This window comes from Scleropages formosus, chromosome 10 (assembly GCF_900964775.1).
Source record: "Scleropages formosus chromosome 10, fSclFor1.1, whole genome shotgun sequence".
NCBI classification, from domain to species: Eukaryota; Metazoa; Chordata; class Actinopteri; order Osteoglossiformes; family Osteoglossidae; genus Scleropages; species Scleropages formosus.
Window position 1 is genome coordinate 15549417 of NC_041815.1, and position 23217 is coordinate 15572633.

The 23217-nt window shown below is 45.4% G+C and overlaps 2 protein-coding genes across 6 annotated transcripts in view; both read right to left on the minus strand.

The window, feature by feature from the left end:
- Positions 1-566: 566 nt before the first annotated feature.
- Positions 567-7330, minus strand: LOC108933463 (NLR family CARD domain-containing protein 3-like). Its single transcript, XM_018750552.2, is given in 9 exon segments — positions 567-1102; positions 1435-1518; positions 1670-1753; positions 1862-1945; positions 2023-2109; positions 3066-3506; positions 3794-5357; positions 5360-6156; positions 7038-7330. Coding segments are annotated over 8 exon segments (2742 nt in total). The 5' UTR covers positions 5664-6156; positions 7038-7330; the 3' UTR covers positions 567-1008.
- Positions 7331-11443: 4113 nt separating this feature from the next.
- Positions 11444-23217, minus strand: part of LOC108933470 (unconventional myosin-Ic-like) — a 32135-nt gene continuing 20361 nt past the window's right edge. For all 5 annotated transcript variants that reach the window (XM_018750559.2, XM_018750560.2, XM_018750563.2 and 2 more), the window contains 29 exons: positions 22818-23016; positions 22338-22418; positions 21784-21963; positions 21207-21305; positions 20317-20430; positions 20127-20198; positions 19896-20015; positions 19520-19602; positions 18854-18959; positions 18203-18283; positions 17979-18070; positions 17679-17773; positions 17465-17511; positions 17201-17281; positions 16683-16788; positions 16304-16421; positions 15796-15909; positions 15291-15367; positions 15131-15199; positions 14866-14950; positions 14542-14701; positions 14350-14433; positions 13836-13929; positions 13613-13668; positions 13339-13474; positions 13132-13202; positions 12777-12874; positions 12418-12517; positions 11444-12187 (listed from right to left, as the gene is read on the minus strand). In XM_018750559.2, the coding sequence (XP_018606075.1) occupies positions 12161-12187; positions 12418-12517; positions 12777-12874; positions 13132-13202; positions 13339-13474; positions 13613-13668; positions 13836-13929; positions 14350-14433; positions 14542-14701; positions 14866-14950; positions 15131-15199; positions 15291-15367; positions 15796-15909; positions 16304-16421; positions 16683-16788; positions 17201-17281; positions 17465-17511; positions 17679-17773; positions 17979-18070; positions 18203-18283; positions 18854-18959; positions 19520-19602; positions 19896-20015; positions 20127-20198; positions 20317-20430; positions 21207-21305; positions 21784-21963; positions 22338-22418; positions 22818-23016 (2845 nt within the window). In that variant the 3' untranslated portion in view covers positions 11444-12160. The remainder of the gene's footprint in view (positions 12188-12417; positions 12518-12776; positions 12875-13131; positions 13203-13338; positions 13475-13612; positions 13669-13835; positions 13930-14349; positions 14434-14541; positions 14702-14865; positions 14951-15130; positions 15200-15290; positions 15368-15795; positions 15910-16303; positions 16422-16682; positions 16789-17200; positions 17282-17464; positions 17512-17678; positions 17774-17978; positions 18071-18202; positions 18284-18853; positions 18960-19519; positions 19603-19895; positions 20016-20126; positions 20199-20316; positions 20431-21206; positions 21306-21783; positions 21964-22337; positions 22419-22817; positions 23017-23217) is intronic.

A 23217-nucleotide genomic window follows, 5' to 3' on the forward strand; every position in this document is an offset into this window, starting at 1 on the left:
TAAACGACACTAAAATAGAACGGGCGTTTGGTAAAGTTACTGCATTGCCAGGTGCAGAAGCTCATTTCCACGTCCAAGATTTTATGCAAGCGGCAGGTCTAATCAACCTCGACCTTTATCTCTGATACTACGTGTTCCATGGGACTTTGATTTTACTGAAATGTTATGTGGAACTTAAAAGCTGTCCTCCACCTGATACGCTCGGACAAATATCTTCTGAATATCAATGGTTTCGAGCTGAGTCAAATTACAACATAATGAAAAAATTAATCAGTACACATATTTACATTTTCCAAAAGTCTCTCCAATGAAGAAACATCAACATTAAAAAACATTTCTTACAAAATGAAAGGATTAACAAGAACATTCATCCTCAAGGGAAAACTGGTATTTAAAGCATTTGGTCTCAGGTGAATGACATTCAGAAAAATTCAGCATGACTTAATTAGGGTAAACTGCTAAAAATTCATCTAGCCTTGTTGCTTTTCCAAAAACAACGCTTCTTTGTATTACATATGTAGAGTACTGTCACTTATTAAATTACTTCCCTGCCTATTTGGCCTCTGTCCCAGGTGTTTAGTCAGAGCTATAAAACATATAAATTAAAATGTATATTAACTTCAGACAGAAATGCAGTCTGGGGGGGAAAAAAAAAAAAAAAAAAAAAAACCTTTCCCAAACCAAAACAATTTTTTAAGTGAGCAATTGCCTTTGTGCTCAGCTGTGCCCTCTGTAGGAAGGGCACAGAAATGCCTCCATGCTGAGGTTCGCAAAGTAGCCCAGCAGGTCAACCTGAACTAACACTAAAGTACACCAACACCTGAATAGTAAACTGAATAGCAAAAAACACTGCTTACACTTTTAATATACAACAGCATGAATGCAGAGATTGATTTTAAAAAACAATATTAACAGTAACAGACGTGACATCACAGATTGTAGTGCCCAAAACGCCAGCGTGCAGCGCTGTCGGGGCTCCCTAATAATGAGAAAGTGGACCAGATGACATCAGATGCACACTTTGATGTCCAGCGTAGCTCTGCCTTTTGCAAACTCCTTCAGTCTCTGGACCCCATCCTTGGAGAACTTATTGTCAAATAACCTGAATGGTGGTACATCACAAAATGGCAATTAAATTAAACAACAATGCTGGGTTAAAACACGTAGCTTAGTGCCACAGGACAAGCTATTGTAAGTAAACTGTTCTGAGCAAGTTGCTATGAATTCACCCACTGAAACTCTAAACAAAATATTGAGTTTCATGGATCACCAAAAGGGCAAGTCATAGTTTGCCTTGTGTTACACCAAAACAGTGATAATGCTTCATTGAGAAGATATGTCAAGGATCTTGCCAGTGCAAAAGCTCAGCTACATCATTCATAAGACCAGGTGATGATGAGGATACTGTAGTTCCTCCTTGGGGCTGTGACTCACCACAGACACTGCAGAGTGGTGTTTTCCACCAGCGCAGCCATCAAACACTCCGCACCCTTGTCTGTCACCTTATTGTCACGGAGCCTGGTAGTTGAGGTAAGGTAAGGTAAGGTAAGGTAAGGGGTGTACTCCCATGATTGTGCTACGACAACAGTTCAACAGCCTGTGCCTGACCACCTCTGTGCAAATATGTCAGTGATGTGTTCCCTAGAGACCAATGGCACCATCTGCTTACCTGATATCCCTGAGTGTGCGATTAGTCCTCAGCAGTTCTGCCAAGCAGTACGCGCCCTCGTCCCCAATGCCATTGATGGCCATTCTGCAAACACAGCGCTTCATTAGTGAGGAAGTCTGAACCGGACCTTGTCTTGGTGTGCATATAAGTGGGAGGAAATCGTACTTGAGGAGGACCTTCTGCCAGGCTCACCTTAGATCCACCACTGTGTGGTTCTCTCTCAGTCCCTCAGTGAGGATCTTCATTCCTTCACAGCCCAGGCCTGTCTGCACCACCCTGTCCACAAGACAAGGTAGGACATCAGTTATGGGCCTTCTGCTGTCATTGGCCCTTCCTGCACCTGCTCTACTTACCACAGCCTCTCGATGCGACAATCTGGGCTTCTGAGTGCCTGAGACAGGATGGCAGCCCCCTCTGGGCCGAGAGGATTCAGGCCCAATCTAGGGCAAGAAAGGACAGGACAGAAGAAGAATTATATAACCATCCATTTTCACACCTACATTTACCCCTGATGCCTGACTGCTCCTGGACAGCGTGATTAGACATGAGTTCAAAGTCTGTCAATGTGTGCGAGTTTGCATGTTCTCCCTGTGTTCAAGTGGGTTTCCTCCCACATATCAAAGAGATGTTTCAGAAAAACTGGGGAATAAATTGCCCTTTGTGAGTGGATTTATGCGTGTCACATTTCTCTGATCCATAGATGGGTGAACAACTGCAAGGAGTTGATGGTATCTAGCCTTGTAAGTCACCTTGAATAAAGGTGTCACCTAAAGACTACATTGCGGTCACTGTATGTTGCTTTGGAGAAAAGTGCTCAATGAATAAATGTAAATGTAAATAATGGCCTTTCCAGCAGCTTCTGGTCAGATGAAGAAATAAAGCTTGTATTGAACAGAACAATTCACACAGGTAACCCACATCAACCAGTATTTGCTGGAGGTGTGACTGTTGCTGTGGGGGGGGATTTCTGCAGATTTGCAAGATTCCTCAAGTGTTCACCAGAGGTAAGATGAGCCCAGCGGAAAATCTTTAAAAGAAGTAGCAAGGAAGTTCACTTCTGTTCCTGTTGTGTTTCAGGTCGCTGGGAGACTGCACTTTATGCCAGGACATGTCTACGCCACCTCCGGGACATCCACAGTTATTTACAGGTTTAACCAATAGCGTAAAAATTGTGGTGTTTTTTTTTTACACAAAAACCAGCTGCCCATCACCATTTTTCAGGAAGCTGGCAATGGTAACCCCAACCACTTAGGGCATTTCAGCGATTTGGAAACATTGTTCTGATGGCAAACCTAATTTGAAACTAAAAATGCCTCAAAAATCTACTTGGTGGCACTAAAATCAAGGGTAATTATGACACTGGAATTCCCCAAGAATGTTTTGAACAGCGACTCACCTGAGGGTGCTGAACAGGGGTAGCACGGGTAGCAAGCGACGTAGCCCCTCGGCCCCCAGGCCTTGGGCTTCCAGATTCAAGTCCTGTAGCGAAGGACTCAGCTCCAGCAGGAAGGCCAGCTCGCTCCAATCCTGCTCGGTTCGAACAGATCCTGCTACAGCCTGCTGGGCCAAGAGGCACAGCCAGTTTTGCATACGGGCAGACAGACCCGGGTCCAGTGCCTCATACAGGCAGTGGCAGGCGTTGACCTGTCGCTCTGGTCGGAGCTCTTGGCGCTGCAGCTGGGAGTGAAGCAGCCTCAGTAGAAATGGAGGGGCAGAGGTGGGGCTGGTTGGGGCAGCAGCCCGACCGGTGGAACCGGGGAAGAGTTTCCGAGGCTCCCGGGGGAAAATCCCGTCCAGTATCTGGTGAGTGCCAGGGACCAAGAGTCCTGACACAAATCTAGGATAGGATAACACCTTATTAATCCCAGTAGGGAAGTTCGCAAATTACAGAAAGTATGTGGAATGGCGCATCGGGCAGGTACAGTGAATCCGTGTGGCACTGTGCATCAATGAAGCATAAGCAGTATACAGCAGACCGGTGTGCAGTGCATCGGTAAGAGAGGATGGAAAGGACTGCGGAAAAAGAACACTGTAACTGGCACAACTACGTGCAGGAACAGCACAGGTTGTGCATGTGGATGTTCATAAAGAGCAACACTGCACAGGTGCGCACACAACTCTGACCTGCAGAAAAGGTCCAGGTGACCGGACTGGTGGCTCTCACTCAAGCGGAAGGCCTTCTTGACATTCCTGCGCACAAGTCGGTTATGTCCGAGCAGCCGGCATGTGGCAGCCGTCAGGGCTTTCCCAGTCAGCGACGCCAGGCCGGGCTTGGGACTGAAGAAAGGGTCGGCACCGGACAGTGACTGTAGGACATAGTAGAGCGCAGCCAGGAACTCCTGCACACTGGTGTGGATGAAGTGGAAGCTCCGTTCGCAGGCTAGTGAGGCACGGTCCTCCCGCAGGATCTCCACCAGGAAGGCTCGGGACAGATCACTGCAGTTCAGGGCCAGGGCACCAAGGTCAGCTGCATCAAATAGGAAGCGCCTCTCCAACAGTCCCCGGAAAGCCAGGGCACCCAGGTCCCGCAGCAGGGATCGCATGCCTCGCAGCACCCGGGGTGCCTCCTGGAGCCGGTGCACCCTGGATGTCCCCTCCCGTCCCTCCCCATGGAACACCAGGATTGCTTTCAAGAAGCAACAGTAGATTTCAGTGACTGTAGCAGGTTTTCCAGGGCCTTGCGGAGCATCAGTCAGCGTGCACATAGTTTTTGGCTCAGTGGCGATAGGACTGTCTGTTGTCTCGTGGGTGGACAAGGGCATGGGATCTTGGAGAGGGGTGGAGCCTTGTGCTTCAACTGAGTCCTGCAGGGCAGTGGCAACAATCCAGCAGAAGGCAGGGATGTGGCACATGAGCAGGAGGGGCTGGTGGGAGGACACATACTGCAACACCTTTTCAGCAGCTCTGGGGGTCCGGCAGGTCTGCAGGAAGTACTGGCGCTGTTGGTCTGGGGAGAAACCCAGCACAGTGTAGAACACAGACACCAGCTGGGGTGGTACCTTGGAGAGGGCATGAGGCCGGGAGGTGAGGAGGAGTGACATGCCAGGAAGGAGGTTCCCTTTGATGAGGTTTACCACCATGTCCCCCATGGACTGGGCAAGCTCAGGGTCAGAGCATTTAGGAGTCCTATCAAAGTCGAGTGGGAACCGAAACTCATCTAGTCCATCCAGGATGAGAAGAATGCGGCCAAAATCGGAGGCAAGGATCTGGGGCAGAATGGCTCTGAGGTGATTGTAGTGCACGCACAGCAGCTCCTGCAGGCTCTGTGGCTCACTGACTAGGTTCAGCTCCCGGAAAGACAGGGAGAAGACCACCTTCTGGGACTCCTCGCTGGCAGCCCAGTCGTGCACCAGTCTCCTCACCAATGTGGTCTTTCCACTGCCTGCTACCCCTGAAAGAAGAGTAACCCCATCCGCTCGGTCAAACAACAAACTCTGGCACACCTTGGAGAACTCACAGGTCTGTCCCTGGCCTTCGGGGCCTAGCTCCGCCTTGCGGAAGGCATCACCGACCTCAGTTGTCTCGTGCTGGTAGCGCAGGGGGACCGCATATCCCTGACGCTGGGACAATGTGGTCTCTGTGAACGGACCAAGCTCACTGCCGCTCAGTTGTCCCCCTCGGACACTGAGGTAGTCTGCAGGGACGTGTTCCCTTCCCAGGATCTCTTTGTGCTTCCTGAGCAGCTCCAGCTGGTTGTCCTTGGTATTCTCCTTGTTTGTGATGCTTGCCCCTGTTGCTCTTTTGGTAGTTCCTTCAGTGCATGCAGGAATGCACGACATGCCTCCTCCCCACGCCCGTGCAACACATCCAGTAGCAACCGCATGCGGTCCCGATTGCCCAGGGAGCCTCCACCCTGTATCAAGCTGACATCCTCCTCGGTCAGTGCCCCCACTTGGTACAGGAACTCCAGGAGGAAGGTGATGTGCTGACTCCAGTCCTCCACCAACTTTACACGCTCGGACTTCAGTTCTGCACAACAAGGTCCCAGTGCCATCGCAGTACCAGTATGAAGATCTCAGTGGTTAAGTAGCTCAGAAAGTCACAGGGTCAAATCCCTGCAGCTGAAACCTTGAAACATGTACTTAATTTGAAATGTCTCAGTAAAACAATATTTGGCTGTATAGGTAAAGCGCAAAATGACAAACTCACTTTGGAAAAACACCTGATTAACATAATACAGTAGTGGTTCAAGAGTCTTTCATGACCATGGATGCCCCAGATTGCAGTTTACAGTGTGGTTCCTCTGCAACTTGTTGTTCCTTAACGTCAGCAGTCCTCTCATACATTGAATGAACTTACACAACATTACACAACGTGTGTCAAATGATCTTCCAGACACTTCCTTTTAGGCAACAGAGTTCTGCCATCTGGTGAAATTGTGTGCGGCTCTTCTTCCTGTCTTCAGCAATGCGGCATCAGGCACTGCCTTCCTCTTCTCCGCCCTCGCATCTTCATGCCCCTGTGTGTCTACGACTGAAGTCACTTCTCTGCAAAAGTTTAAAGTTTGACACATAAACAACCACAGAAGAACCACTCATTCAACCACCAACCTTTAAAAAAGGAGAAATTGGGGGCCGTTTTCGCTATTCGAACTTAAAGACATTCATTCATTTTTCTTTCATCTCGCTTTCACTGACCAGTATGCGCACAAAACACTTTTAGTTTGAATCTAAAAGCCTCTAAAAGTCTTCACAGACGCACCAAATATTACACATCACCAAAAGTCGGGGCGTTAGCGCGCAAGTCTGGCGCGAGCCGGAATTCCCCAGCGGCGATGACGCACTAATATCAAGGAGCCAATAGCGAGTCTCTCTGTTCAGGGGGATACCCCCTCCGTCACCCGGAACAGTGTTGTTCTAAGTTTAAGCACGTTTAATAATGTTGACAACTGGTAAAGAAATATAAATATATATATATATATATATAGACTCTAGACTCTACATAATATATAACTGATAGTTGTCAGGCATATTCCATTCTTACCCGATGAGCTCTAGTCTATGAACGAGTCAAACACTACTACAAAACGTTCTACATTTCGACACCCAACACACAGGAGGTAGACAGTGATGTAACAATTTCTTGGGCACTGACAAAAATAATCTCGAAAGTATTCAGTGGAATTATACATAAATACAGGGGAACCCATTATGGAAGGCTTTCGGAGACAGAGGGAGACGTCCCCTGTCTCCCGCCGCTATTCCCACTGCAGGAGTAATGAAACGGAATTGTGTTTGTTAATTGTATGTAAATACCCTCACATCTGATCTGACTACTACGAGAGGAAGTGGGTGAATCGGGACTCGTACCGCACGATTGAGAAATAAGAGAGCGATGCGTTAGTAAAATCATATCTTGTCCAACTTACCTTGTTTTTAGGGTAAACACGGCACGGGGGGTTCATCCTTAGCAGGCTAACAAAACAACCTAAGAAAAAACAACCTGAAGTTGCCGTTCGTTCATTATTATAAGTGAAACTGCTGAGTAATGAGTTCACGAGTAACTTGTTCTCTGTAAAACTAGAAAAAAAAGGCGATAAATAACGATTATACAAAACATCGCGGAACGGCCTCATGATCTGTTCTTCCGATAGATTGTCTTCTTCATTAATCACTATTAAATGATTTGAGTGTCTCGTCCTGACGGTCACGTGAGGCGCGCTACCGCCTGTCCCTTTTACAGGCAGTCACGTGACTTAGAGAGCGCCCTCCGCCGCGCGGGGGGCCTCAGCGCTTCGCTTTCAGTACAGTACGTTGCCACATTACGTTTGTTTACGGACAGCCTTTGTCCGTTACGAATTAGTGTTAGATGGGCAACTTTACGCCGCTTTTTGCTTTTACGCAGAGGGATGTTGTAACTGTTCCAGTTAAGTCCGAGTTAACTGTCCGAGAAGGTCTCACTCACCATCACTCGTGGCCCGAGACTGGAGCACTTTTGCATTATTAATTTGATGGTGTAAAGAAGAGAAGCAAGCTCCATCTTAGTCTTTTTCTGCTAATCTACTGATGTAACCACTGTATTTTCTCTGAGATGTACGTTGCTTTGGAGAAAAGCGTCTGCTAAAATGAGTAAATGTAAAAGTTAGATCTCTGCAGACTGAGCAGTTTTCACAGACACAGGCAGGCAGGTCTTTCTCGCACTTTCCTAAATCTTCACGGTCGAACAGTGATACATAGAGTGTTGTCGGCGCATAAACTCTCTGACAGCCAAAGGAACGCATCAACTATGAAACGTTTGTAGTACGAGTCTCCAGTGACCCGCTGCTCTGCGAAAGTATTGTTTTTAGGGAATGAAAGATGAGAATACAGTCAGTGTAAACCCCCGCCTCCCCTCCCCTCCCCTGCACGCGGCGCGCGTTTTTAGAATAACACATTCAATTCTATTCGCGCATCTTTTTGTCTGCACTGTTATGAGAAATAGCTGCTTGGGGAAAACACAGATGTTTCCGCTGCTCCTTTACGATGTTCCTAAAATCGAAGGATTAGATAGAATGTGGAAGGTACCAGGACAGGAGCAAACGTTCATTTACAGTAACTCCAGCACTGCGAGTACAAGCTAACTAACGGGAACTGGGGGCTATTTCCAGATCTCTTTTAAATCACGCTACGTTTATTTTTATTCTAGATCTTTTTCTGGACCCACAGCGGACACAATGTCACGTAAGCAGGCCAAACCAAAGCTGAAAGTGTATAATGAACGTATTTTTTTCTAAATTTCACATCCACTCAGTATATAGTCTTTACACATGAAACCACTTTTTCTTTGCTAAATCAATGCGTAAAAATATTCTCTCCAGTTAAAAACAACTCAACTGTATTAATAAAATATGTCAACTGGATTTCCTGTAACTTAACATGTACTGCATCTGCATACATCTTGGCCATAAGCTTGCAAACATCATTTGGGAATCACTGATATTTTATTCAGGGTAAATTTTTGGTTCAGATGTGAAATTTGGATAAGAACTTGATGTATAAAAACTTTTTTGTACTGGTTGATTTGAATGCTATTTAAATGACTTAATGCCTTGTGCTTTGTCATCTCTGCTATCCTGTTTTTAATATGTTGATTTTTCTGATTGCAATTTTTGTTACATTTATCAAAACCAAATTCATGTAATTTTTTTATCGTGAACAAGCTGGACGTGAGGTGGGCGCGGTGGCGCAGTGGGTTTGGCCGGGTCCTGAACTCCAGACCCACCAGAGAGCGAGTCCTGCTTGGGGTGCCTTGTGATGGACTGGCATCCCATCCTGGGCGTGTCCCCTCCTCCTCCAGCCTTACACCGTGTTGCCAGATTAGGCTCCGGCTCACCGCGACCCCACTCGGAACAAACTGCTTCAGCCCCCGTGTGAGTTGTGTGTGTACGTGGTCTTCAAATGGAATGTTTTTTTGTACATACTTGCGTCTCTCTGTACTGAAGAGTTCACATATTGCTGGAGACTGCGATACTTTTCCTTTCTCAGCAGTTCAAGCACTTTGTTTTTTCTTGATTATGGTTCAGTTCCTCAGTCAGTGGTACAATGACGTATGTTACTGGGGTCTCACCGCAGAATACTCGGATCACTTGGTCTGGTTTTGCATCATGGTGCCAGTCCAGTTTTGTATATATGTAAAGTCTGATGCAAATGTACCAGGTGATTGCATTAAAGCATTTGGACCAAGTTCTGCACGTATAACAGATTTACCACATACTTTTAATAGTAGACGAAGCAACAACTTGAAATCAAAGGACCCTCTGCTGAAAGCATATTTAACCTTTTCTGTGTGAAAGAAATTAAACTTTTACAAATACCGTGCAGCTATAGGTGTTAACTGCTTTGCCCTATAGTCTTCCGCCACTTACACATCCACATCACAAACACAAATCCTTATTTGTTCAAGTGGGATTTGTATATGCAGTGCTTCAGCCCACTTCCAGAAAAACACTATCAACATTTTTCTTTTTATTTATTGTTTTCAAAACCTCTTCATCTCAGGGTGCCGCTCGATTACACAGGAGTGCACATACAATAGTTTAGGACTAACAATGTTTGCCCTTTATTGTGAATCATTCTAAATCAAGAAATTAGGAAACAATAACATGTAAAACTGAATTAAAAGGTGGGAGAAATCAGCATCAGGTTACAATGTACAGTATATAATGCGTTCATATTTCTACCACCAATTCTCCATAGGTTGTTCCACTACCTTGCTCTAATGTTATGAGGGTGGTTTGGAAAGAGTGGAACACCAGATTTAACAGTTTTAACAAAAAGACAACCAACAAAAATATAATTGAGCCAGCCTTAAGGAAGGATTAGATTACTTCAGTATAAATTAATTTACAGTTAAACACAAGGCACATTAGCAAGATTCTTTTGCATTTTTGGAAAGTTGGTTTGAATGCACAAGGCATTTATATTTGGTTTCTGTCTTCACCTGTTTACTCCATGCCTAACAAAATAGCACTTATAATTAATTACAAAACAGTCAACAAAATATGCCCCAAGGGCATCCTTTGGCTAGTGCTGTCAGTGCATAAGTACATTGATGGGGCATCTGTGCACCTCGTCTAACATCTCCATGGCTTTCTCTCAAGAAAATTCAGAAAAAAGTTCACAGAAACATCTGGGGGGTTGTGGTGGTTCCACACAGAACAAGAAAGGTAGAATATAGAACATGCATCTTCTAGGCTAAGAGAAATGCAAAAAGAGAATATTTTTAAAAGAAATACCAGATTCCTCAAAAAATTGATTATATTGTAAGCATTTGTAATACAATAACTAAAAAACAAAAGGAGGGAAAAAAAATCTGATACACAATGAGTGGCTACCATCCATGCTGGATTCTAAACATGAAAGCTATAGTGAATTAATAAGCTCTATTGTAGATTTATTTAGATTTCTAGTTATAGAAAAATATATCCCTCTCTTATTATGAAATTTGTAAAATTAGCTGAAAAGGTCAAATTTGTCAACCAATATATAACCAGTTAACATGAAGTATCTATTCAAATAAACAATAAATATAGCTTTAGTGCAGCAAGAAAATCCCAGTTTTGCAATAGTTAATTTTTAGATTTGGAGGAGAGTTAAAAATGTATTGAAATGTACTAGGCTAAATCAAAAAGTAATGAATAATTTAACAGATTGTGGATACTTGATTTACCCTTGTAGATTATTCCTCATATTTTTCTTTCAAAACAGTCTGAGAATTCATAAAAACCAGCTTTCCAAAACATTTTACAAAATTTTTCAGCACTTCAAGTACAAATCAAGTTGAAGACTGACCAAAAAGGCTCGGTCTGACCCCAAATCAATGTCTTCTGCTCCAATTGGTACTCCCAATAAACATTATTTGGTTTACATATATTCCTTTGGCCGGAATAATACACACACAATTTAGTTTCCCCAGTTACCAACTACTGATCAAGTGAATCACAGTGAAACTGTCAGCAGATCCCACCCCACGTACAACAAATTTAGCGAGAACATACTGAAATCAGGCAGAATGGCCTGGCAGTATAATTAGTGCCGGTTCCTTTGCAAATGAGGACAAAGCTGCCAAAAGTGCTGAGTGACCCGTTGATGAGGGCAGGCCAACACTGAACACAGCAGGTCTGGAAATTGGAATTCAATTACAAAACATGACTTTTCTCAGGAGGACTGCAAAGACAACATGCACCCACCTGTGTCTCACCTTGTATATATCTGCAGTAATGATTGAACCATCGTATAGCTTTACAATGTAGCAAAAGCACGTCATGGAGAAGTACAAATTTTACAATTTTACTTTAGCAACTTCATTTGCTAAATTCTGTGACAGTTCTCCCACTCATATCAGAGATAAAAAAAAGGTTTGATTTTTGCATGGCTTCCATTATATTTATTGGTCTTGTATCAAGTGGAAATGAAAATTCAACGTACTGACACCATTCACTTCACCTCATTGTTTTAAGTCAGAATGTCAGGAAAAGCAACATAGCCAGCAATGACCATACGATGTTTCTGGCTAGCAATATTATTCCAGCAAAGTGGGAACAAAAATAAAAAGGGCAGACAATAAAGGCAAGCAGTATGAGGCAGTGATGGCAGTGGACAGAGAGAAAGCCACAGAGGGATCAACTTGCATAACTCATAGCACATTGCATTTCACAACAAGAACCCTGATTGCAAGCACAAGCTCAAGTCACTGTCTCGTTTTTTGCCCCATATCCCATTTCTACTCAAAGACAGTAGAAAAGGTGAGAGAGAGGAGGCTGTAGACATGTCACCTGTGTTTGTTTCAAATTTAAGTAATTACAGAATACCAATAACATCAATATTTCTATATAAACATAAATAATGTTTACTTAACTATATTCTCTTATTTGGGAGCATAGCCCTTTTGTGGCGTATGAAACTGGAATCTGATTGCTTGAAGTAAAGGAGTCTGCTGTCAGCTGACTGGTGAAAAAGAGGGTATTTGAAAGCATCTCCACTTGCTGACAGGTAGGCAACAGTTGGTCTGTCATCATCTTGAGTTGAGCCGAGGGGCAGTCTATAGAACACAAAAACAGAACCCTTCAATTGCACTAACTGAAACAGGAGTTATATATGTAATAATACAAGGAGGAGTATGTGAAGTCAGTGAAAGCTACTTTGTAAAAATTGCAGAGAGTTTACAAACTGCATCTCTTCCCAAAAATGCATCTCAGCGAACACAGTGAGGCAAAGAAAACAAAAAGAACCAGGAGAAGAGCAGAACCCTGCTCCGTAGCAGCCACTCACCACAGACAGGTGTCCGTTCTTGGCCTTGGTGACAAGCAGCTCCGAGCCAGGGGTGAAGTCTATGACACCCTCCTTCCCGCGACCAACAGTGAACTTTATGCTGCAGTCAGGAAATAATGTCCTTTAGCCCCTTAAGTTATAGCTGCATCACCTGAAAATTTTAGTAATACTGGACACAGTACATTTGAAAATGTATTGTAATATTCGTCATGAACCGTGACATATTACTCGGCAACTGATGAAAAAGACGACATGCTTTAGTCCTCAAAAAATGTGACAATATTACATTTGCAATAGTAAACACTCGAGAGATTCTTAGTTATTTTTCTTGACTCCTTCGTTACTTTATGCTTACTAACCTCCCTTGACTGATGTTGACATTGTTAATCTTGTCTGCACAGATTGCCACCTTGGTTAGGGTCTCAATCACATGGTCACTCTGCAGCACCACATCACCCTGGAGGTCAAAGATCAGATGTCAAAGTGGTAAGCTCAGCGATGTCAAGAGAGCTCATGGAGCAAGGTTACTGTAGGAAGGTTTATCTCAAGAATACCGGTTGGTTTAAATTGGCTTGAATCGTAGTATAAATGGCAGTATCATGACAAATTAAAAACTCAGCTGCAACAAAAGCCAGCATATACAAGATGTAACCAGTAACAGGCTATGTAGAAATATAAAGAGAGATGACAACCAAAAATGAACAGCTGTCTCACCTTCTGTTTGTTGTCCTCGCATGGCACATGAAGGACAAACAAACCATCACTGAGGGAACTAACTGAGATACCTGTAAAAATAAGTCAGTTGGTCAGAGAATGTGAGCCCCCCTAGAGAAGTGGCACAGTGTGACAGCACTGACTGAAACCCACAATGTGCCGCCACTGACCCCAGCAATACTAGTGACTAGTGACATTGCCACTGACCTTTGAGCGCACTGTAATCAATGCGCTGCTTCAGTTTGCTGTCCTCAACAATGACAGCACAGCTGGCAGTGAGAAGAAGCTGCCGAGGCCGTGCACGGTATCCCTTCCTATCGTACTTAGTCACAGAAACAGCATACTAGCATGGAAAGACAGGATGGCAAGGTTCATGTGCGTTAGGACTCGCACGCATGTATGCACTTCAATTAATGTTACAACAACACAAGAGGTGGGTAAAATCCCACTGAAACAGCACATCGACATTGCAGCTCATCACCTTCATCTTCTCATTGCCCAAAGCTTGGAGCACCTTGGGGCTGATCTCTTCTCCATCTGGGAGGGAGAGGATGAGAGACAAGTGGAAAAACAGAAAGCAATTGTTGAAGATTTCAACAGCGGCTAGATCATTCTTGCTGCGTGTTTATGAGTGTGTCAGAGTGTCACAACATGCTCTTGTGCGTGTGTACTTCAATTGCCTCAACGCATGGGGAAGAACTCACTCAGCCTTGTGCTGGCAAACAGCTTGGGGACACTCTGGGGATAGTTGTCCTTCTTATCCTTAAAAATTTCACTTGCCACCAACTTCTGCTCCAACTGCGGGAAAACAGAGCCACCAAGAGAGCAGGTGAAAAGGAGAAGCAGGGGAAATCATCAGTAAGGAAGTGAGGGCAGGGAGAGGACACCACAGGATGTGAAAATGTAAAACCGAAGATCAGAGGAAAGTAGTGGGCAGAAACCACAAAAAGCCCAAAATGGTCAAGATCATGTAGCAAAAGCAGTTCATCTTTAAATCCCAGTCAGGGGATCTGCTTAAGGTACTTCACCTAAAACTATTCAGTAAAAGTATCTGGTTGCATAAAGTAGGCAACAGTGAAACTACGTCAAGAAAGTGTTTTAAAGTTAGATTTAAAAATAAAAATAAAAGATAAAAAAAAAAACAACAAAAAAAGGAAAATCCCAATGAGAAAAATCACTGGAAACATCTGGGTCCAGTTGTATTGTGTCACAAGTCACCTGATGCTTCCTCTCGGGGCTGATCCGCTTGCAATAGGTCCACACCATGTTCTGCATGCACAGGTTCCGGAGCTGCTCCGATGCCTGGGGAAGATGAGATCAGGTGAGGGGAAGAAAAGGTAAAGCAGGTCCTGTCAACTCTTAGATATGGGTTCTCATCAGAAGGAGCATATGATTGCTTGCTGGAAAAACCTCAGTGAGTGCCGGTGGAGGTGTAGGCCAGCTTTTGTCCAGGACCGTTTTGGGTAGGTTTCTCCACAGGTTCATGAGGAAGGAGTAGCGAACATAGTCCAGGAAATACTCATTCTCTGGGCAGCGCGGCTGTTTGCGGTAGATGAAGCCCTTGATGAATCTGTCAATAAAGGGTTTTAACATTTGAACTCAGATAGCAGGGCAGTTACAGAAATGGCATGCTGCCCAATAAGTAGTCACGCTCATATATTCCACCCCCCCCCCGACTGCCAATTACTCTACAAGTGTCCCCCCAACATCCCACCATTCCCAGTGAGCGCTTACCTGCGAATGGTGTCGGCAGCTGTTCTTCGACGCTTAGCTTCCCGGAGAGCTAAGATGCCTCTCCACCAGGCCTGGATCAGGATTGCTGCGGAAAAGTAGTACACACGGGGCTATGATGACACCAAGCGGAGAAGACGTTGCCATGAGGAGGTCGAGTTACACCACTACACCCCAGACAAGTGCTGCAGAAAGCAATTTCCACCACTTGTACTCATATATTTGACTGGTGCTGTATGAAATGAGAACTGTTGAGCAGGACCCTTACCAGAGTGCCTCATCTTCAGGTATTTGGACTTCTGGCTATAACCCCTCCAGCAAGCCTGCAGTTTGGTTGCTGAAGGAGGTGAGAGTAGAATTTGTGTTTGCTCCTACATCACCTTCCTTGTGAACAGCACAGCTCCAGCATCAGGCCTCCAGTGGCTTACCCAAGCTGTGCTTCCTCACTTCCAGGGCATCCTCTGTTGCAAACAGTGTCTTTGGGAAGCGGATAAAGATCTTGGACCTGCAAAGACCCAAAACCACTAAAAACCAAGTCACATGTCTTTGTGCCTTATGATAAATCAGCTCACATAAGTCAGAACTGTGGGGACGCAATGTGACACTATCGCAAACAAATAGTGAGTAGATGTCGAGCAGATCATTGGCTAAACTACTGCCAATTCATGATTCAGTGAAACTCTGCGGAGGCAAAACACCTTATATGTGAAATGTAGAAGGCGGTATTGAAATCCACATAAGGCACTGGACTAAACTATCAGAGAAGTAAAGAAAACAGTAGAAATAAGAGCGATGAACGGCCTGTCAAAACACTAATACTGTATCACACTTAGTATGTGAAAAGGGAAGGGTAAAAACATTACAGGTAATAAAGACTGTGGAGTAGACTGGATGTGACATGTGGACCCAAGTCTGTAAGCCTTGCCAGCTCACCTGCCTAGCTTATACTCTTCAGGTTTGTAACCCAGATGCTTGACCAGTGTGGACACGCCATCGGCCAGGCGGCCCTTCCAGTTCGGCCACGTGTCTGGGCACAGGGACTTATATCTGCCAAAGAAATCACATCACGTGTAAATTGTACAACTGAGGGAGCTGGAAACCTGGTGATTAGAGCCGCTGCCTTTCACTCGAAGGACCCAGGTTCCATTTGAATCCCAGTCCTGCTGTAGTACCCTTGAGCAAAGTCTTTACCCTCAATCCAGTTAAAATTTCCTAGCAGTCTAAATGGATAAATAATTCTAAGCAAACAACATTTTAAGTCACTTTGTAGAAAAACATCAGTTGAATCAATATCAATAATGGTCACAAAAATGCACATTTTCACTTACACCTTCAGCTTTAGAATAGATAATGAATGTTTGCATAGAAAAGGCTAAACCTTGAGATGTCTGTACTGACTAGAAGGAAGAGCTTGCAGCTTGTCCACACAGAGTAGACTCACCTCTGCAGGAAAACTTCGTAGCGTCGCCTGTAGGCAAACCCAGCTCGCCTCACCCGCAGGTTCTCCATCAGACCCAAGTATTTCACCTGGTGTCGAATCAGAACCTCATCAAAGCGTCCTATGAGAAGGTAGGGGGTTAGAGAGCTCGGAAGAAGGCAGAGATCCCCAAACTCACAATATGCAACAGTTCGCTAGTATTTGATATTTTCTAGAGAATTACTCTCAAATTACAGTCAAAACAAGAGGCACACAGGCTGTTATTCACAGTCATATGAAGGAGTTACAGGAAAGCCAACAAAGACTCACAGAGAGACAGACCAGCACTAATACATACAAAAGACATTGAGATGTGTGGTCAAAGATTGCCATCCTGCCATACCTGCTTGTTTGGCATCATTGGGTTTAATGCAACGGATGTAAGACGGCTCCTTGGACATCAGAATTTCCATCAGTTTAGCCAGGCTGTTTTTAAACTGAGTTGCTGTCTGCAGGACGAAGACAGCGCAGTGAGATGGAGAGAGGAGAGGACGGAGAGAATGAAGAGCAGAGGCAAGCAGAGCAGAGGGGTGAGCAGAATGAGACCTGAGGAGAACAGAGAGCTACACTGTGCGGACTGACCAGGCACGGCCAGCGTGGGGTGGGGGAGCACAGCTCACAGAGCTATGTGTATACACACACACACACACACAAACATGCGCACTTAAAAATGACAGCATTGTGCCTCCTACTCTCAGCCAATGAACGCCTTTTTAAAGGTGAGGGGGTGGTCCAGAAAATGGGAGAATGATGTGTCAGTTCCAAAGGGATTCCTGCTAGCATGCCTCTGTGTTTGTGCACACGAAAACTATGCCTGGATGCTTATGTAAATCACTGGTGGTTAAAATGTGATCTTCTCACCGTCTCAGGGCGCTTTTTATCGGTCAGCTCCTCCCTGTCGAAGCACTGTGTCAGGATCTTGTTTTCTGACTGACACATGATCTACACAGAGGAACAACACAATGAAGAAGTGTGGTGAGCGTTAACACAGCAAACTTACCGAACTCAGTGCCAACAGCACACAAGTGAACAAGAAGGGCGACTGGATGCCGAAGGAGAAAGGGACAAGCAATGGAAAGGCTTCCCCTTCAAAACACAAAGCACTGTCAATCCTAAAGCTCTCACCTCCTTCAGGTTCCTGAAGAGCAAGTCATTGTTCTTGTCGAGGAAACCTAATACGGAGATGGAAGATGGGGAGACTGTCAGCCCAAATTTCATATAGAGAACAAAGCCTTGGCTGTCAGCCTAAAATAAATCAAAAATGTTGCTGTGAGTGAGGACTGGACAGGGGCCAGGCAGCTACATATCATCCACTCCCTTTCTCCTTCTTCCTCCTCACCGTTAACATTGTAGTTGACTTCACCAGCATAGTGCAACAGCCTGAACTCCTCTCTCCCCATCACCTTCCTTGTCTTCCCATCGGCCAGCTTGTGACTGAACCAGACAGACAGCGAGACATGTTGACAGGGAAAAGCTGGTGCACGTTTGGTTTACAAAAGTGCGTTCCATACAGCAGCAAAAGAGTTGTCGACTAAATGCTGTAGTCAAAGAAGGCTAAAATTACTTTGCTAAGCAATGCAGTGGTATGGCCATGCATCCCCATCCATATTGGTTTTGAGGGTCAGGTCAGCAGACTTACGTTACAAAGTGAGCGTGACCACCCACTGTGTTCTCCAGCTTCTCTAAGAAGGTTAAGTCACTTGCATCCCCTGGTCTCAGGCACTCTTCATCCTGAACCATGCAAAAAAGGCCAGACATGGGGGTAGAGAGAGGACAGTTGGTGCAAGAAGGGACAGGAAGAAGGTTCTCCTAAAGAAAGAATGAGTGTAAGAGGTAGAACTAATCCCACCCATTCCCTCTCACCAGAATGGAGATAATGCCTTTAAACTTTTCCTCCACCAAATCGCAGATAATCTTGTTGTTGAAGAATTGCACTGGCTCCCACTGAAACAAAAGACAGGCCACTGTTTTAACTTTCTAATCACAGTGGGGAAGGAACAAGTCACTTCATGCAATATTTATAAGCGTCCAGATGGTAAAGGAGCTCCAGTAAAGCCGCATTCCGAACCCACTCGCCGCTTGCGGTTGCAAACGGCGCCTCCAACCCCAAGTTCACGGGGTCAAGAAATGGCAGTGTATCCAGCAGTAAAAATGTTGGAACAGAAAAACACAGCACAAAATGCCACACATCAAATCATAATGGGCTCTTTGACTAGGCAGAAAGTCTGACCGAGGGCCATTTTTTCTCCTGCGTGTCATTTTACACACTGATTGGCTCTGTTGACATGATCAAACACAAAAAGGGAGATGGGCATTCAATGTTTCTACAAACAGCACTAATCTTGTTTCTTAACCAGACTGACAACTATGGCTAACTGCACCTGGCAAAGATTTGCAATTAAGTTTACAAATGGATCCTGCTCTTGAAACCTGGATTTATTCAACCTGAACTGCACCAGTAGGCTGGAGAGGAATCATCCCTCCTGTACGAAAACAGGGATTTGTTTCCCTCACCGTGATGCCCTCAGACTCGTACTCCTCCTGCTCCGACTTGAGTGTGAGCTCAATGAAGAGCTGCTGCAGCTTCTCGTTGCAGTAGTTGATGCAGAACTGCTCAAAGCTGCGGGCAAGAGGAAGAGAGGTGGCTCAGCAAACGAAGCTACATAATGAAGTCCCATGTGATGAATATGCAAAAGAAAGCTCATACACAGAATTTTAAACAAAAAAAGAAATAAGAGGAGATGACAGTACAGAAGACAGACACACATTGTCACTGGTTCAGAAAAGACACTCACAAATGTTAATAATACAGATACAGAGTGATCTCCAAAGACACCCACCCATTATGGCATAATGGACCTGAGCCACTAACAAAGAATGTAAAAATGCAGAGCAGAAAACCCCAATTCAAAAATGAGCTGACACAAGCAGTATAGCTGAACAGAAGACTGCAAAATCTACTGAGAGGAGAAAGTTTGTAATAAAAGTGGTGTCACAGAGAACCATGCCATCTCAGATAGTACCACCTTTTACACCACTGCAGACTCAAACGCTTTCAGGTGGACATTTCCACTTGATCTGCTTTGCTTCAGCAACAGGGGAACACAAACATGTGACATAGCCCACATAAAAACAGTTATCACCTTGCTTTGTGCAACCAAGAGGTAAAACTCCTTTTACCTGTTCTGCTGGAAGACCTCAAAGCCATAGATGTCCAGCAGACCAATCACAGATGCGTTCTTACTGAGGGGGTATAAATCATCCTGTAAAACAAAGCACATGGCAAAAGTGGGTGCAAGAAACTCACTGCTATTATTTCTGTAGGGACAGAATTCACAGGAAGGACAATGAAGCGGAGAGGAAATCCCCTAATTGCAGTATCCTATTCACTACATAAGGGGGAGCTACATGCTCGTACCGAAATGAAGAGTCCAACATTACAAGACTGCATGTGCAGAAAAATGCCTTCATATTTTCCAGAATAGAGCAGGACTCCTTCCTCAAAAAAAAAAAAAAAAAAAAAAAAAAAAACCTACATTTATGAAGGAGGCCATACCTTGTAAGCCAGGGACAGGTTTATCTTGTTTACCAGCCAGGTGAACGTGCGGCCGTAAACAGCTTTGGACAGGGCATCTCGTGCCGATGCCGCCTGCTCAGAGTTTAGCGGGCTCATCAGCTGAAATGCAAAAGAAAGCACCTGTCATACACAGCATGGAAGGCTTGATCTTCACACAAGTAAGAGGTTATCTTCTTAAGAAAAGCCAGGTGAGCGAGCACTCACACCCACCTCCTCTCCCTTGGCGATGATCTTCTTATGGGTGAGAGCCTCCTTGAGGATGGACCCCTCGACACCTAGCAACTGCAACACATTCAAAATGCAATACTTAATGCATTAAACCACAGTATTTTTGTGAGTAAAGATGTGCTGCAGACACAGCTTCAGGTGGTGAAAAGGACAGACAGGGCAGGTGTCCTACCCTGGCCAGGTACTTGATCTGTGTGTCTGTAGTGATATAGGCGTTGCCACTCTCTTCTGCTCCAAACTGAACATTTCCCAGGTGGAGGACGCTGGCAATGATGTTCAGCAGCTCCTGCAGAGATGAAGAAAGCATGAAAGAAAAAGAACCGGTAGAAGAATATTAAAACATCAACAATATCTGAAATTTCACTGTTCCTCGACTCACATTACAAATGTAATCAGAAACAAGCCCTGAAAATAATGAAATTCCTTTGGGGGAATTTAAAAAAAAAAAAGACTGTGAATATAATAGCCGTTTAATATGTACGAACTGCCTTGCTGGTGCAGTGTGGGTAGATGCCCACTGCTGGCTCTCCTCCCAAAGATAAACGCAGAGGAAACAGACTTCCAGTGACAGCAACTGCCAACAGCACCTCTACCCCCCCAGTGCCAAGCCAGCACTCTGCAAGCCAACTGGTGGGGTCTGACAGCTAGCGTACTGCTCTGTTGAGTTATGGTGCTCCAGGCCGGACTCTGGAGCCTAGGCTGAACCAACAGTGAAGTTTCACACTATGCTCAGCTCTGTTGCAGCCTCTGAAGCAGCTGTACTTGTTCTGTTAAGAGCCAAGGGATGTGATCCCATACAGCAGTTGCACTCCGGGTTACATCTATTGCCAATAGCTAGTTAGTGTAATTTGGACAGCTGCATCATTGCCCTGCAGGGAATTGGGAGGTTCTCGTCAGCGATAAGCAAACAGCTTCTCCAACTGGCACTAGTCCGCCTGCGCAGTGTTCATGTGTCTCATACAACTGTGTAAAGAACAGCAGAGGTTTGGCAGGGCTGTGTATCAGACAAACCAAACCAAATCCTACGGGCAATAAAGAAATGCTACGATGCAGAACTCTCACCTCCACTTCATCATCGTTGAAACCGATGACCGACAGAGCCTTCCTCACCGCCTTCCAGTCGTTGCGGTCGTTGATGGAACTCACTTTCGGACAGTTGCCCTAAAAGACACGCACAACTCCACCATTAGATGCGTCACAACCACACACTAGTAAAGAAGTCTGAAAATACAGAGAAATGCAGGAATTAATGATTCAAGGGACAGGGATAGAGATTGACAGTCCAGTCTTGCAGCACTGAGTGACTGACACTTAAGTCCTGTTACAGGGAAATGAGAGAGAGAGAGAAGCCCTAATGACAAGTGAATAGGGCTGCCTAGTCTATTACATCTAATACCATGAAAGAATGGATGAGAGAAAGTGGGGAATGACTAGAGAGGAAAGGGGAGCAGAAGGAGCTCTAACAGTTAAAGTGGAGAGAAGGCAGGCAATAAGAAGCAGAAAAAAGAATGGCGACTGGTTCCATCTCTGTGTGAACGTAGATCCCAGCACAGCATATACACTAGTAACATCGGTTTACGACTACCGCCAAGCTCAGCCGGAGCACTACCGCGACAGTTGTGTCACTGCTCTTACTGACCTTCACCAGATATTGGTACTGCTGCGTATTCCTCTCCAGTCCCAGCCTCCTCAATAAGTCTTCCTCTCCACCTTCAATCAGTTGGTAGAAGATGTGGAAGTTGCGCTCGCCGTGGTTTTGGTGCACCACCCTGGACTTTTCCAGTAAATAGTTGAGGATGTGTCCACCCACCGGTGCCCCCTGCAGGCGAGGGTAGGAAAAGGGAGGGCCGCAGGAAGATGGGGTGATGCATGAATGCTGGATCACAGAAGCAGGGGCATCACACACACACATGCACATGCACGCACACCATCATCCCATTCCACAACATCCAGACCGCAAAAAGGGCAAAAAAAGTGCAAGAATGCAAACAAAGGAGTGATATGGAAAGACAATCTTGTTAACGGAGGCAGCGAGTATGGTTCCGTAAGCCCACTTTTCATTCAGGTAAGCGCCATCAAATCAGCAGACAATGTGGTTGGGGAATTTCAGTTGAGTGGGGAGAAAAAACAAACAAACAAAAAAAAACCCTATCTGATTCCATGATCCCAGAGACGGAGAGCGTGCAGACTCACCCTGAAGTCGAACTGGATGTCCATATACTTTCCAAATCGACTGGAGTTGTCATTCCGCAGGGTTTTGGCATTCCCGAAAGCCTGGAACACAACAGAAGCAACATGCGTTGTGTGTTTCTGAAGGTCTGCCAACATACCCTCTACCCTCCCCCTACGTTGACGGTTCAAGCCCTGACAGCAGCACATACTGCTGTTGTACCAATTAGATAGGAGTGAAAACACCTTCTCTGTACAGAAGCCATTACTCAGCTGGCCAGTAGGGATGAAAGTGACTGCCGTATAACCACACATTACAAATAACAACCTGCACATCTGCTGCACATGTGGATTCGCAGCAGCTCAGGCACAACACAGACTGTTCCCTGACCCCCCAGTCTGTTCACTTCCTCAAAAACCTTTGCTCCACTTCTTTGGCACCAGAAGAGCGTGTGTGTGCGTGTGCGCGTGTGCATCTCTGCCTTTGCCATCTGTCTCTCTCACCTCCAGGACAGGGTTGGACTGCAGCAGGCGGTCCTTCACTGTCTGCACCTGCTCGCTGGCGGGACACGTCACTGCGTAGTACTGCAGGATCTTCTTGGATGCCTCCGTCTTACCGGCCCCACTCTCGCCGGAGATCAGGATGCACTGGTCCCGTCGCTCCGTCCGCATGGAGCGGTACGCATTGTCAGAGACGGCGTAACTGCGAACACCATGGAGGGTGAGGGAAAGGTTCTGAGTGTCACCCCGCACAGCAGGACGCACCGTTAGACGCAACACTGCCCTGGAATGCCACAACCTCCTGCATGTTTTTCCAGGGAGGCAAATTGCTTAGGCTCGGAATGACATAACACGCTGCCAGAAGAGTAATGCGGCATTAGAGCTCGTAGACAGAGGATCAATA